At 37.4% G+C, this 13,648-nt stretch overlaps 1 protein-coding gene across 7 annotated transcripts in view; it reads left to right on the top strand.

Annotated features, from left to right (window-relative positions):
- The window catches only part of fam76b (family with sequence similarity 76 member B), a 36,976-nt gene extending 25,237 nt beyond the window's left edge, over positions 1-11,739 (top strand). For 4 of the 7 annotated variants that reach the window (XM_033022378.1, XM_033022383.1, XM_033022381.1 and 1 more), the window contains 4 exons: positions 1,231-1,311; positions 1,606-1,741; positions 3,760-3,861; positions 8,339-11,739. In XM_033022378.1, the coding sequence (XP_032878269.1) occupies positions 1,231-1,311; positions 1,606-1,741; positions 3,760-3,861; positions 8,339-8,428 (409 nt within the window). In that variant the 3' untranslated portion in view covers positions 8,429-11,739. The remainder of the gene's footprint in view (positions 1-1,230; positions 1,312-1,605; positions 1,742-3,759; positions 3,862-8,338) is intronic. The other 3 variants (XM_033022380.1, XM_033022384.1, XM_033022382.1) reach the window with 1 other exon arrangement.
- Positions 11,740-13,648: the final 1,909 nt, after the last annotated feature.

Below are 13,648 nucleotides of genomic sequence, written 5' to 3' on the forward strand. Positions count from 1 at the left end.
GATGCTGAAACCAGCACTAATACTCGCAGTGTTATTCAGCAATGTCAACGTGTAGCACAATTCACCTCTTGTAAAGTGTTCAACTTACAGTAGGTTTACACTGTTGAATATCTTACAGGTTTACACTGTTGATACTTACAGGTTGAATATCTCGTGATACTTCAAGTACATTTAGTACATTATCGATAAAGGTTGACTGAAGTTTGTTAACCTGACTGCTCCCATGCCTTCTAAACATCTACTCTACACCAACGAGTTACTTGACTGGAATGTAATTTCTGTCACTTTTGATATATGTGAAAATTATTGTTTTTCTTTGGCAAACATTCGTGTGGACACTGACAAATCATGATTTCCTGATTATGATGGGATTCAGCGACTGATGTAGGGAATCCTCGTCGATCTAATTATTCAATTGATATTAGTTAGCAGTGAGAAACAAATCCTACCTTTGTAAAGTGTGGAAGTAAACACAAAGGACATTGAAATCTAAATCTGATTTGGACTTTCAAAACAAAAGTACACGATATCCTTAGTATTGTTGATGTGATAAATTAATATGTGGATGTTATTGAGATAGGATATGGCTAATGGCTATGCTGATCCTTGGGTTTCAGTAATCTCAGCCTTACAGTATCTCAGATTAGCTGAGCATTATTTTTCATCTCTATGGTATCAAGGGGAGAGATGGCTACTGGTGCACAGTGTGCCTCTCACCATCCTATATCCATTAGAACACAAACATGCAGTTTGAGGACTTATTATCTTAGGATAAAAACATCTATTAGATAACAGGTGCATAACTAACTCTTTCTTCCCAGAACAGAGTGACCTAGGATTTGAATCCCTTTTTATACCAGTTGGATTTGAATCATCTTGATTCACAGTCGGTTTTAGATGGGCATCAAAAGGTGAGAGTTTTATTCTGAGTTATAATCTGAGTTGTTAACTCCCTGTTTAACAACTAATGCAGATTTACAGCTGTTCTATGAATGGAACAATAAAATGGAATTACTGAGTCCATTCAATGCTGCAAGAATCCATGTTTTAGTATTGCCTCCTGACACTAATTCTAATTTTCAGCAAACTTTTGTGATATTTAATTTATTGTAGCTCACTGAATCAATATGTCGGTTGTTTCATTGGCTGCATTTTCATGTTTAAGAACAACTGTGATTTTTTAAAAATATAAAAGCTGTCAATAAATTTAATGTTTTCTATTGGTTACAGCCATAAGTCATCATCCAGTATTCAAAATGAAGCTCCAAAGAAGAAGCCAAAACTTGAAACAAAACCCTCGAATGGAGACAGGTAAACTATATTGCTGTTGATTCAAATTAAATTTCTGTTACCTTAGTTTATTTGGGGCTATTCATGGGAGAGCTGTTCAGCATGTTCAGTTAGTGTGGAAAAGTCATCCCACTCCCTCTCCTCTCGTCCGGCCCTTCCTCGGCCTACTCCTCGTGCCCCCACCACCACACCCTCCTTCACCTGCGCACTTCTTCCTCCCCTCGACTTCGTTGAGCAAGTTCAAACTGATAATCCAACTATAAAGTGACGAAAAGATGTTTACAAATTATGTTTAATTATATATTGTTTTGCTAGCAGCTCATTGACCCAGTCAATGGACTCTGGTGGGACCGACAACTTTGTTATAATCAACCAATTAAAAGAAGAAGTGATGTCTCTGAAAAGGCTTCTGCAGCAAAAAGAACAGACCATCTTGGAAAGAGATAGAAAGGTAAATTAAACATTATAGCTGCAAGAAATGTACTGTAGATCAGAAGGTTCCCACTTCAATTCATGCCAGTGCTGAGTTAATTACTGATGTGGGATGTTGCTTTTACCCCTGACACACCCAGCTACAGTGCCCTCCATAACCTTTGGGACAAAGACCCATCGTTTATTTATTTGTTTCTGTACTCCACAATTTGAGATTTGTAACAGAAAAAAATCACAGGTGGTTAAAGTGCACATTGTCAGATTTTATAAAAGGTAATTTTTATACATTTTGGTTTCACCATGTAGAAATTACAGCTGTGTTTATACATAGTTTCCCTATTTCAGGGCACCATAATGTTTGGGACACATGGCTTTACAGGTGTTTATAATTGCTCAGGTGTGTTTAATTACCTGCTTAATGCAGGTATAAGAGAGCTCTCAGCATCTAGTCTTTCCTCCAGTCTCTCCATCGCCTTTGGATACTTTTATTGCTGTTTATTAACATGAGGACCAAGGTTTTGCCAATGAAAGTCAAAGAAGCCATTATGAGACTGAGAAACAAGAATAAAACAGTTGAGACATCAGCCAAACCTTAGGCTTACTAAAATCAACTGTTTGGAACATTAAGAAGAAAAAGAGCACTGGTGAGCTTACAAATCGCAATGGGACTGGCAGGTCAAGGAAGACCTCCATAGCTGATGACAAAAGAATTCTCTCTATAATAAAGAAACATTTCCAAACACCTGTCTGACAGATCAGAAACACGCTTCAGGAGTCAGGTGTGGATTTGTCAATGACCACTGTCCGCAGAAGACTTCATAAACTGAAATAGAGAGGCTACACCGCGAGATGCAAACCACTGATCAGCGGCAAAAATGAGACGCAGATTAACTTGTATCAGAGAGATGGCAAAGTATGGAGGAGAGAAGGAACTGCCCAAGATCCAAAGCATACCACCTCATCTGTGAAACACGGTGGTGGGGGTGTTATGGCCTGGGCATGTATGGCTGCTGAAGGTACTGGCTCACTTATCTTCATTGATGATACAACTGCTGATGGTAGTAGCATAATGAATTCTGAAGTGTATAGACACATCCTATCTGCTCAAGTTCAAACAAATGCCTCAAAACTCATTGGCCGGCGGTTCGTTCTACAGCAAGACAATGATCCCAAACATACTGCTAAAGGAGTTTTTCAGAGCTAAAAAATTGTCAATTCTTCAGTGACCAAGTCAATCACCTGATCTGAACCAAATTGTGCGGGCCTTTTGTTGCTGAGGAGGAAAATGAAGGGGACTAATCCCCAAAACAAGCATAAGCTAAAGATGGCTGCAATACAGGCCTGGCAGAGCATCACCAGAGAAGACATCCAGCAACAAGCGATGTCCATGAATCACAGACTTCAAACAGTCATTGCATGCAAAGGATATGCAACAAAATACTAAACTTGACTACTTTCATTTACATGACATTGCTGTGTCCCAAACATTATGGTAATCTGAAATGGGGGGACTATGTATAAGCACTGCTGTAATTTCTACATGGTGAAACCAAAATGTATAAAAATGGCCTTTAATAAAATCTGACAATGTGCACTTTAACCACATGTGATTTTTTCCTATTACAAATCTCAAATTGTGGAGTATAGAGGCAAGTAAATAAATGATGTGTCTTTGTCCCAAACATTATGGAGGGCACTGGCGGTGCTGAGTTAATTACTGACACTGGAATAGATGTGGGATGTTGCATTTACCCCTGACACTCCTAGCTAAAAGAACAGAATATCAGCCGCATATCATATACTAACATGTTTACTGCCTCTTAACAGACGGCTTTAATGCATGAATAGCGGATTCATGATTGTAACAAGCTTGTGTTTATTATAAAATGAGAAATAATTAAATTATTATGCTCACGTGTGATGAATGTGTATATGTACCAGTTGGTTCTTGAGAGAAGGAAACTGGGAAATCAAATTGAAAAAATGAAAACGTTTTGATGAATACATTAGGTGCTTAATATTTTTTATTCTTTAAAGCTGACTGAGTTGAAGGCAGATTTTCAATACCAAGAATCCAATCTGAGAACAAAAATGAACAACATGGAAAAAGCTCATAAAGAAGTGGTGGAACAGCTACAGGTATTAACCAGTGTTTTAAAAAATATTTGGCTTATTTTGTCTCCACTTATCTGACCATAGTTACAGTGATCTCCATAATCTTTGGGACAAAGACCCATCATTTACTTATTTGTTTCTGTACTCCACAATTTGAGATTTGTAATAGAAAAAATCACATGTGGTTAAAGTACACATTGTCAGATTTTAATAACGGCTATTTTTATACATTTTAGTTTCACCATGTAGAAATTACAGCAGTGTTTATACATAGTCCCCCCCATTTCAGGGCACCATAATATGGCTTCGCAGGTGTTTGTAATTGCTCAGGTGTGTTTAATTGCCTCCTTAATGCAGGTGTAAGAGAGCTCTCAGCACCTAGTCTTTCCTCCAGTCTTTCCATCGCCTTTGGAAACTTTTATTGCTGTTTATCAGCATGAGGACCAAAGTTGTGCCAATGAAAGTCAAAGAAGCCATTATGAGACTGAGAAACAAGAATAAAACTGTTAGAGACATCAGCCAAGCCTTTGGCTTACCAAAATCAACTGTTCGGAACATCATTAAGAAGAAAGAGAGCACTGGTGAGCTTACAAATCGCAAAGGGACTGGCAGGCGAAGGAAGACCTCCATAGCTGATGACAGAAGAATTATCTCTATAATAAAGAAAAGCCCCCAAACATCTGTCCGGCAGATCAGAAACACTCTTCAGGAGTCAGGTGTGCATAAGTCAATGACCGCTGTCCTCGGAAGACTTCATGAACAGAAATCCAGAGGCTACACTGCGAGATGCAAACCACTGATTAGCCATAAAAATAGGATGGCCAGGTTAGTTTGCCAAGAAGTACTTAAAAATGAAACCACAGTTCTGGAAAAAGGTCTTTTGGACAGATGAGATGAAGATTAACTCGTATCAGAGTGATGTCAAGAGCAAAGTAGGAGGAGAGAAGGAACTGCCCAAGATCCCACCCTACCACCTCATCTGTAAAAACACGGTAGAGGGGTTGTTATGGTCTAGGCATGTATGGATGCTGAGGGTACTGGCTCATTTATCCTCATCGATGATACAACTGCTGATGGTAGTAGCAGAATGAATTCTGAAGTGTATAGACCATGGGTTGGCAACCTTGTTCTACACTGGGGATGGGACGCATGTCTGTGAGCGGATGGTGGGCCACATCTGTCACGTGTACACATGAGTCCCGCCCCGGATGACTGGCATCAAATCACGTGTTCACAGAAGGTAGACTAAATTGCTGAGGAAACTTAGCGGGTGAGGCATCCTCATGCAATCCTTGCATGTCTCACCCGCTGAGTTTCTCCAGCATTTTTGTCTGCCGTTGATTTTTCCCGCATCTGCAGTTCTTTCTTAAATGTGTTCACAGAAGGTGCGCGGCTTTGCGCAGGTTGAGGTACAGCCAGAGCTCGGCTGCGCTCGGGGCGGGCGCTCAGCGAGCCGGATGATCACGGGGCAAAAAATCCGCCTGCGGGCCGGATGATTTCGGGTTACGAGCCGCATGCGGCCAGGGGGCCGTGGGTTGCCGACCCCTGGTATAGACACATCCTATCTGTTCAAGTACCAACAAATGCCTCAAAACTCATTGGCCGGCGGTTCATTCTACAGCAAGACAATGATCCCAAACATACTGCCAAAACACCAAAGGAGTTTTTCAAAGCCAAAAAATGGTCAATTCTTGAGTGGCCAAGTCTCACCCGATCTGAACCCAATTGAGCATGCCTTTTATATGCTGAAGAGAAAACTGAAGGGGACTAGCCCCCAAAACAAGCATAAGCTAAAGATGGCTGCAATACAGGCCTGGCAGAGCATCACCAGAGAAGACACCCAGCAACTGGTGATGTCCATGAATCGCAGACTTCAAACCGTCATTGCATGCAAAGGATATGCAACAAAATACTAAACTTGACTACTTTCATTTACATGACATTGCTGTGTCCCAAACATTATGGTAACCTGAAATGGTGGGACTATGTATAAGCACTGCTGTAATTTCTACATGTTGAAACCAAAATGTATAAAAATGGCCTTTAATAAAATCTGACAATGTGCACTTTAGCCACATGTGATTTTTTCCTATTACAAATCGCAAATTGTGGAGTATAGGGGCAAATAAATAAATGATGGGTCTTTGTCCCAAACATTATGGAGGGCACTGTATATAATTTAATAACGTCCAGGTATTACTAGAGCATATACCGGCATGACTTTGACTCATTGTGTTGCCATTGTTAAACTGACGCTTGGTGTGAAACATCTAAAACTACTCAGTCTCCTCCTCAGCCATGTGTTGTTATTTCAAAATATGACGCTAATGACATGCAATAATTTTCCTTTAAATTATAAAATATAATAAAAGTAATATCAATAACATTTGCACAGACAAAATACTTCTGAAATAAGTTAAATAATATTTCTTGCTAAAAGGTGTTAATTATGTAAATAATAGTGATGGGGAGCAATCCACAGTAACCAGTTAAGTAAGTAAGCCCAAAGAGAGGGAGAGGGACCCAAACCATTGGCCTATCCATCAGGGTCTTCCATCAACAAATTTAAAAGCTGTTTCTGTGTCCTTGATAAATTTCCTTTTTGTTTCCACTGCCACCCATGTCCAGCTTTTAAGACCTCGCCTCTGAAGTAGAATTGTTAATAGTTCATGGATATAATTGTTAATAGTTCCATGCCAACCATTGAGTACCTCATTTTATTACCTCTACAGCTGCACCATTATGCTGCCCTCTCACCTGAGACTGAAGAATGTGCACTCAGCAATTTTATCTTAAGTTTATTGCTGCCACTTATTCTTGTGTTATTTCAATCTCCTGCCATTTATTTTTTAATTGACATTGTTATATGTGATTGCTTATGAAATAAAAAGAGAAAATGCTGGAAAAAACATAGCAGCCCGGGCAACATCTGTGAGAAAGTGAAATGATTAATATTTCAATTCACTACAGCATTTTGTGTCTTTTATAAATGTGCGTCTACAGTTCCTTGTTCCCCTATTTCACTTTGATGACCTCTAATCAAATGTTCTAACATGATGATTTCGGCATTTTATTTTATTTTTAGTTGATTGAGCTCAGTTGGTCCTGGCTGTAAGGTTCAGGTGCTGCTGTATAAGATGTCATCCACTGTAACAATAGACAATAGGTGCAGGAGTAGGCCATTTGGCCCTTTGAGCCAGCACTTTCAGCCACCATTCAATGTGATCATGGCTGATCATCCACAATCAATACCCTGTTCCTGCCTTTTCCCCATATCCCCTGACTCTGCCACCCTATCTAGCTCTCTCTTGAAAATATCCAGAGAACTGGCCTCCACTGCCCTTTGAGGCAGATAATTCCACAGGCTCACCACTCTCTGTGTGAAAAAGTGTTTCCTCATCTCCGTTCCAAATGGCTTACCCCTTATTCTTCAACTGTTTCCCCTAGTTCTGGACTCCACCAACATCTGGAACATGTTTCCTGCCTCTAGTGTGTACAAACCCTTAATAATCTTATGTTTCAATAAGAGATCCTCTCTTCCTTCTAAATTCCAGATTATACAAGCCCAACCGCTCCATTCTCTCAGCATATGACGGTCCCGCCATCACGGGAATTAACCTTGTGAATCTACGCTGCACTCCCTCAATAGCAAGAATGCCCTTCCTCAAATTTGGAGACCAAAATGGCACACAATATTCCAGGTGTGGTCTCACTAGGGCCCTGTACAACTGCAGAAGGACCTCTTTGCTCTTATACTCAACTCCTCTTGTTATGAAGACCAGCATGCCATTTGCTTTCTTCACTGCTTGCTGTACCTGCATGCTTACTTTCATTGACTGATGAATAAGGACCCCCCAGATCCCGTTGTACTTCCTCTTTTCCCAACTTGACACTATTTAGATAATAATCTTCCTTCTTATTTTTGCTACCAAAGTGGATAACCTCACATTTATCCACATTAAACTGCACCTGCCATGCATCTGGCCGCTCATCCCACCTGTCCAAGTCGCCCTGCATTCTCATAGCATCCTCCTCACAGTTCACACTGCCACCCAGCTTTGTGTCATCTGCAAATTTGCTAATGTTACTTGTAATCCCTTCATCTAAATCATTAATATATATAGTAAATAGCTGCGGTCCCAGCACTGAGCCTTGCGGTACTCCACTAGTCACTGCCTGCCATTCTGAAAGGGACCCGTTAATCCCTACTCTTTGTTTCCTGTCTGCCAACCAATTTTCTATCCATGTGCCCTGATTTTGCCCACTAATCTCCTATGTGGGGCCTTATCAAATGCTTTCTGAAAGTCCAGGTACACTGCATCCACTGGCTCTCCCTTGTCCAATTTCCTAGTTACTTCCTCTGATTTTGTTTAGTTTTCAGACTAAAACTAGACATGGAATACCTGTAAACAATTTGGAATCTTTTTGATAAATGCTTTCAATAATTTATTGTTGCCGTGTTTTTAAACTTCTTATTCTGTTATCCCAATATTTTTAATAGGCCAAAAATCGAGAATTGTTGAAACAGGTTGCAGCATTGTCCAAGGGTAAAAAGATGGAGAAGAGTGGAAACATCCTGCTGTCTCCTTGAGTTCCTTGGTGGGTCCATCGTGCAAGTGAGAGTAACAGCTGCCATGTTTGTTGAAATTTACTGTGAAGTCTTTAAATATTTTTGCACCCTGATTGTTTTCAAAGTACTTGGATATGGTCTTTTAAAAATATTTTTAACCAGCAATAAGAACCAGGGTTGTCCTATTTAAACATGTGATAGGCCTGATATTGAATCCGTTTTATAATCTTGAAATTGACCATTTAAAAAAAGACGTGGAATGAAAAGTAATAGAAATGCTTCAGCATATTATTACTTCCTGCTGAAAATTTCTCTTTAATGCAATAAAACAGTAAAATGAATCGCATTTAGCAAAGTTCATTGTTACGATCTTATAGGAAGACATTTATTTTAGAGGTCTGACAAAATATTTCTTCCATCAAAATTGCTTTAATCCTGAATATAAGTAATTTAATAGAAATCGGGGGGAACATTAATTGGCAGTGCAAATTTGATTTATTTGTGGAGCATTGGGAATGACTTCAACCTGCTAAGTTGTAGAAGGATATAATTTATGTAGATATGAACTAATATGTAAAATGGTATGTTGTAAATGATGATCTGCCTGGAGCTGCTTTTCATTTGGAAAATATTGTTCTCAAATGACGGAATAATGAACACTGGATTTTTCTGATAATCTATCTCAAAATGAGATTTGAATGAGTAGGCACTCCTTTGCAGCAGGATTTTGTTTTTCACTATAAATAGCAAATTTATTTGGAGAGATAGCAATAAAAGTTAATTTTATTGAGAGGTATTGCAAAATTACAAACTAATGTTGGGTTTGAAAAATCTAGGAACTCAGATGGCACAAGCAGCTTGTTTGTTTTCTCCAAACTTTAATTTGGAAGAGCATCTCCTGGATAACCCACAAGTTATTTCAGTCCATCAGTAGATGCATTTGTAACATTTACAAAACCTTTTTCTTATCACATACCTTCTGCTTATTATTTTCCATGTTAGTCAATTTATGGTAAATGAACAGAATAATTTTGTCTTCAAACATCAACTTATCATTATTGGTGCGTAATACAAGTTTTTTGTTTTTGAATGAAGCTTATAGAATGGACAAAACCTAATTGTTTTGTGGTGGAACTGTAGTGCCTTAGGGAAATTAGCTATAAGGTGTACATCCCATTAAAGGGGAAAAAGTTGAACATTTTTGGAATAGATGTTTTTAAAAATTGCTTTCAATGATCTGTGATTCAAATTATACAGTTAAATATCCCATTTAATAATTAGAATAATCTTATAATGGTAAGGCATTAACACACAATAACCAACAGTTCTCAAATCTCTTTCATAACACAGTTAAGTGGTGAACTATCACTTTTAAACAATTATTTTGCTATTCTGTATATAGCAAACCATAAATTGTGTATAAAGATAAATTTGTACAATTTTTTAAAATTCAGTTTTTTAAATAAATAGGTTTTTATGTAAAGGTGCTTTTAAATAACAGAATCAACTTCATTATTAAACATAGCCTGTTTTATTGTATTTATTTGAAAACAATTCAAATTTTTTAAATTAAAGATTTTTAAAAACATTTTGTACCATACATTTTTAAATTGCCCAAATATAAAAACTTGATATAACGTAGTGATGTAAGTAGCAAAAAAAGATCTACAGCACTCATTTGTACTTTTGACTCTTGATAGTCAACAGAATGCTGTTAAGATTTTTACGTACAAAGCTTAAACCTGCTGTTTATGCACAGTAACCCTCTACATTTTGATTTCATTCAGATTTTTGTTGTAATATTAATAAAACTCTACCTGTGTCTCGTATTCTGGCAACACAAGAGCAGGCCTTGTTTTCTTGACGAGACATAAGATGCTGGAAACGTGAGCAAAAAAACTAACTGCTGGAACAACTTGGTGAGCCAGACAGCATGGGTGAAGGGAAATGGATAGACAACATTTCAGGTTGGGACCCTTCTTGAAGAGTTTCAAACTGAAACGTTGAGTATTCATTTCCCTCCTTATTTTCTTGAGTGGTATTCTCCACCAGCAAAAGGTTGCGCTCTGGCCCATGAAAACCTATGCATCTAAAACATAAAAAATGTCAATTATATCATCTTTGCTAAATGCACAAAATAATAGTTAAAAAATTACAATGTCTCAGGCTGATGCAATATTACTACTTGATAATGTTGCAGTGTTGTTCAAAAACAGGCTTTAAAGCATCCAGCATAACTTCCATATGGGATCATTATAAAATTATGAGTATCATATAACGAGTAAAATTTTGTCTGAATGCTCTTGGTTTCATAACGATATGGAAGTATTTGCTAGCATATTTTACCATTAACCCTAGACTTATGAATTATCTTTGGTAGAGGTGTTTGAATATTTGATTAAAATAATTTGTAAGCGTGTTTGGTAAGGTAGATCGATTCGTTTTTTTTCTGAAAAAACATTTTACAAAAGTTGGTAGAACAGAATTAGAATGTGATTTAATTCCACATGTTAATTGTCAATGACCTCCACCAGTAACAGTGCCTTGTCATTCTGCGGTTATCAAATTTGGCGTTTATTTTAGGGCTGTAGTACAATTTGTTATGAAATTCTGTTGAAACATCAGTGTAAAATTTCAAAAAAATATGTTTTCTTTGCTGTAGGTGCTTCCATATTACAAAACATTGTTTAATCATGTAAATATGCATTTTCACTGAGACTATAATTTCAGTTCTGTTTAATGTATGACAGATTATATTTCATATTTGAGCTACAGATGTGTACAGTGTCAATGTGAAATGGGTGCATAGAATTCAAAGGCTTCACAGTATTTAATTCAAAATGATCAATTTTAATCATGTGCTGAATTTTAATACAGTTTTTATTTGTTTATACCTCCATTTATTACTTGAAAAGTTTAAGTTGTAAAATAGTCTGGGATGTTTTCTTGCAACAATAGACATAGACTTATGCTTATTTTTATTTTATTTGGAAATAAATTTTCTGTATAAGTGGTGAAACTGCAAGGTAAAATTGTACTGTACTTCATGTGTATGTAACCATAAAAACAAGTGTTTTTTTTAAATGGTATAGGATTTAAGTCTAAGCTGCCAGTTGTATATTTCAAAATCTCAGAACTCACCTTGTTATTTCCTGTGTGTCCTCGTTAAGGAACTAAATGCATTAAAATGCTTGGAATGTGTTCCTCCGAATTTGTAACTGTACACAGGAATAGATTGAAATCTGTAATCATAAGTTGGTCAACAACTGAATTTTTATACTTGTTCTTTTTTAAATCTTGACAATTTGAAATAAATCTTCTTAAATATTCTGCTTTACTATTGCATTGAATCGTAGTCACACCTGACAATTCACCTAAATTTCCCTGATGACTCATTGAGAAGCTGAGTCATGCGCATTAAAAATGACCCTAAACCACATAAAGCGCCATATTTTTGCATATCCATTTGCTATCAGGGTTGCAGTAACTTGATTTAGGAAATTACATCAACAGTGTTGATTGTTATTCTGCTGGCCATCTTTTGCTGGAAGCATGGATTTATTTGTGGTAATGAGGATGGATATTTGGGCTTGGTATGATGACCTCAATAGAAACATAGTTGTTCAACTACTGCTCTTCTCAAAATTATGCTATTTGGATGAGTTACTAGAGGATAATATTCTATAGAAATATGTATCATAAATTAATTATCTTTGTGGGGACAAGATTATTTGAAGAAAGGTAAAATAATTGAATCATTTTCATTGTAAATTATTTCATTTATCAATTTTATCAAAACAATCCTAGAGCTCAGCATGTCACTCCACTAAGATGTATGGGCCAAGCTAATATTGAATATGTGGCATATGCTGGGTGAGATAATTGCTGGTCAATGAATATTTGGGATGTTTATAATATCAGCCAGCAAAAAGACAATGGAAGTGTTCTTCATGAAGCGTGTGGAGTTTGTATGAAGAGTATTATTCTTGCCTTTGTTATCATTAAGTTGGAGAATAAAAGCATGGTATTGCTCCCAAGTGAATGCTTTTAAGAAAATCTTACAAATGGGATCAACTGTACAAATGGGACCAATATTGCTGTGTTGAAACTGGATCACCTGTAACTGAGAGTTATGTGGTATCCTACCTTTGACTGAGCCTCAAGAGGTGCATTTGTTTTTGTGGTGTGGGCTTCCAGGATTATGTTTATATTTAATTAACTTTGAATGTACATGGTTAATAAACACTATTAGCTAGTGTAGAAGGGGGGGCCTGAGGGTTGAATGTCAGTTTCAACCAGGAATTCGTATAAACCAGTCTTAAAAAAAAAACATGTTACCGTGTAAATGACAAATCGTAATCAAACAGACACCATTATCTGTAGAGAGAGCCATTTCTCGATGCCATGGTAAAAATAAATCATTTCCCGATGTCTGGATTCCCAACAAAGGTGTTTGAATATGCATGATTGTTCTTGTCATTTGAGATGCGCGCCACTGCGATAAAGTTGCTGCCTTACAGCGCCAGAGACCCGGGTTCGATCCCGACTACGGGTGCTGTCTGTACGGAATTTGTATGTTCATCCCGTGACCACGTGGGTTTTCTCCGAGATCTTCGGTTTCCACCCACACTCAAGACATACAGGTTTGTAGGTTAATTGGCTTGGGGAAATTGTAAATTATCACTAGTATGCGTAGGATAGTGCTAGTGCGCGGGGATTGCTGGTTGGCGCGAACTTGGTGGGCCGATGGGGCCTGTTTCCGTGCTGTGTCTCTAAACTAAACTAAATTAAAATATGCATATGTACAGTGCCCTCCATAATGTTTGGGACAAAGACCCATCATTTATTTATTTGCCTCGGTACTCCACAATTTGAGATTTATAATAGAAAAAATCATATGTGGTTAGAGTGCACGTTGTCAGATTTTAGTAAAGGCCGTTTTTATACATTTTGGTTTCACCATGTAGAAATTGCAGCAGTGTTTATACAGTGCATTCAGAAAGTATTCAGACCCTTTCACTTTTTCCACATTTTGTTACGTTACAACCTTATTTAAAAATTGATTTAAATCATTTTTGTTATCATCAATCTGCACACAATACCCCAGAATGAAGTGAAAACAGGTGTTTAGAAATGTTTGCAAAGTAATTAAAAAGAAATAACTGAAATTTTACACAAGTATTCAGACCCTTTGTTGTGACACTCAAAATTGAGCTGAGGTTCATCCTGTTTCCATTGATA

Source organism: Amblyraja radiata, chromosome 6, assembly GCF_010909765.2.
Source record: "Amblyraja radiata isolate CabotCenter1 chromosome 6, sAmbRad1.1.pri, whole genome shotgun sequence".
Taxonomy (NCBI): Eukaryota; Metazoa; Chordata; class Chondrichthyes; order Rajiformes; family Rajidae; genus Amblyraja; species Amblyraja radiata.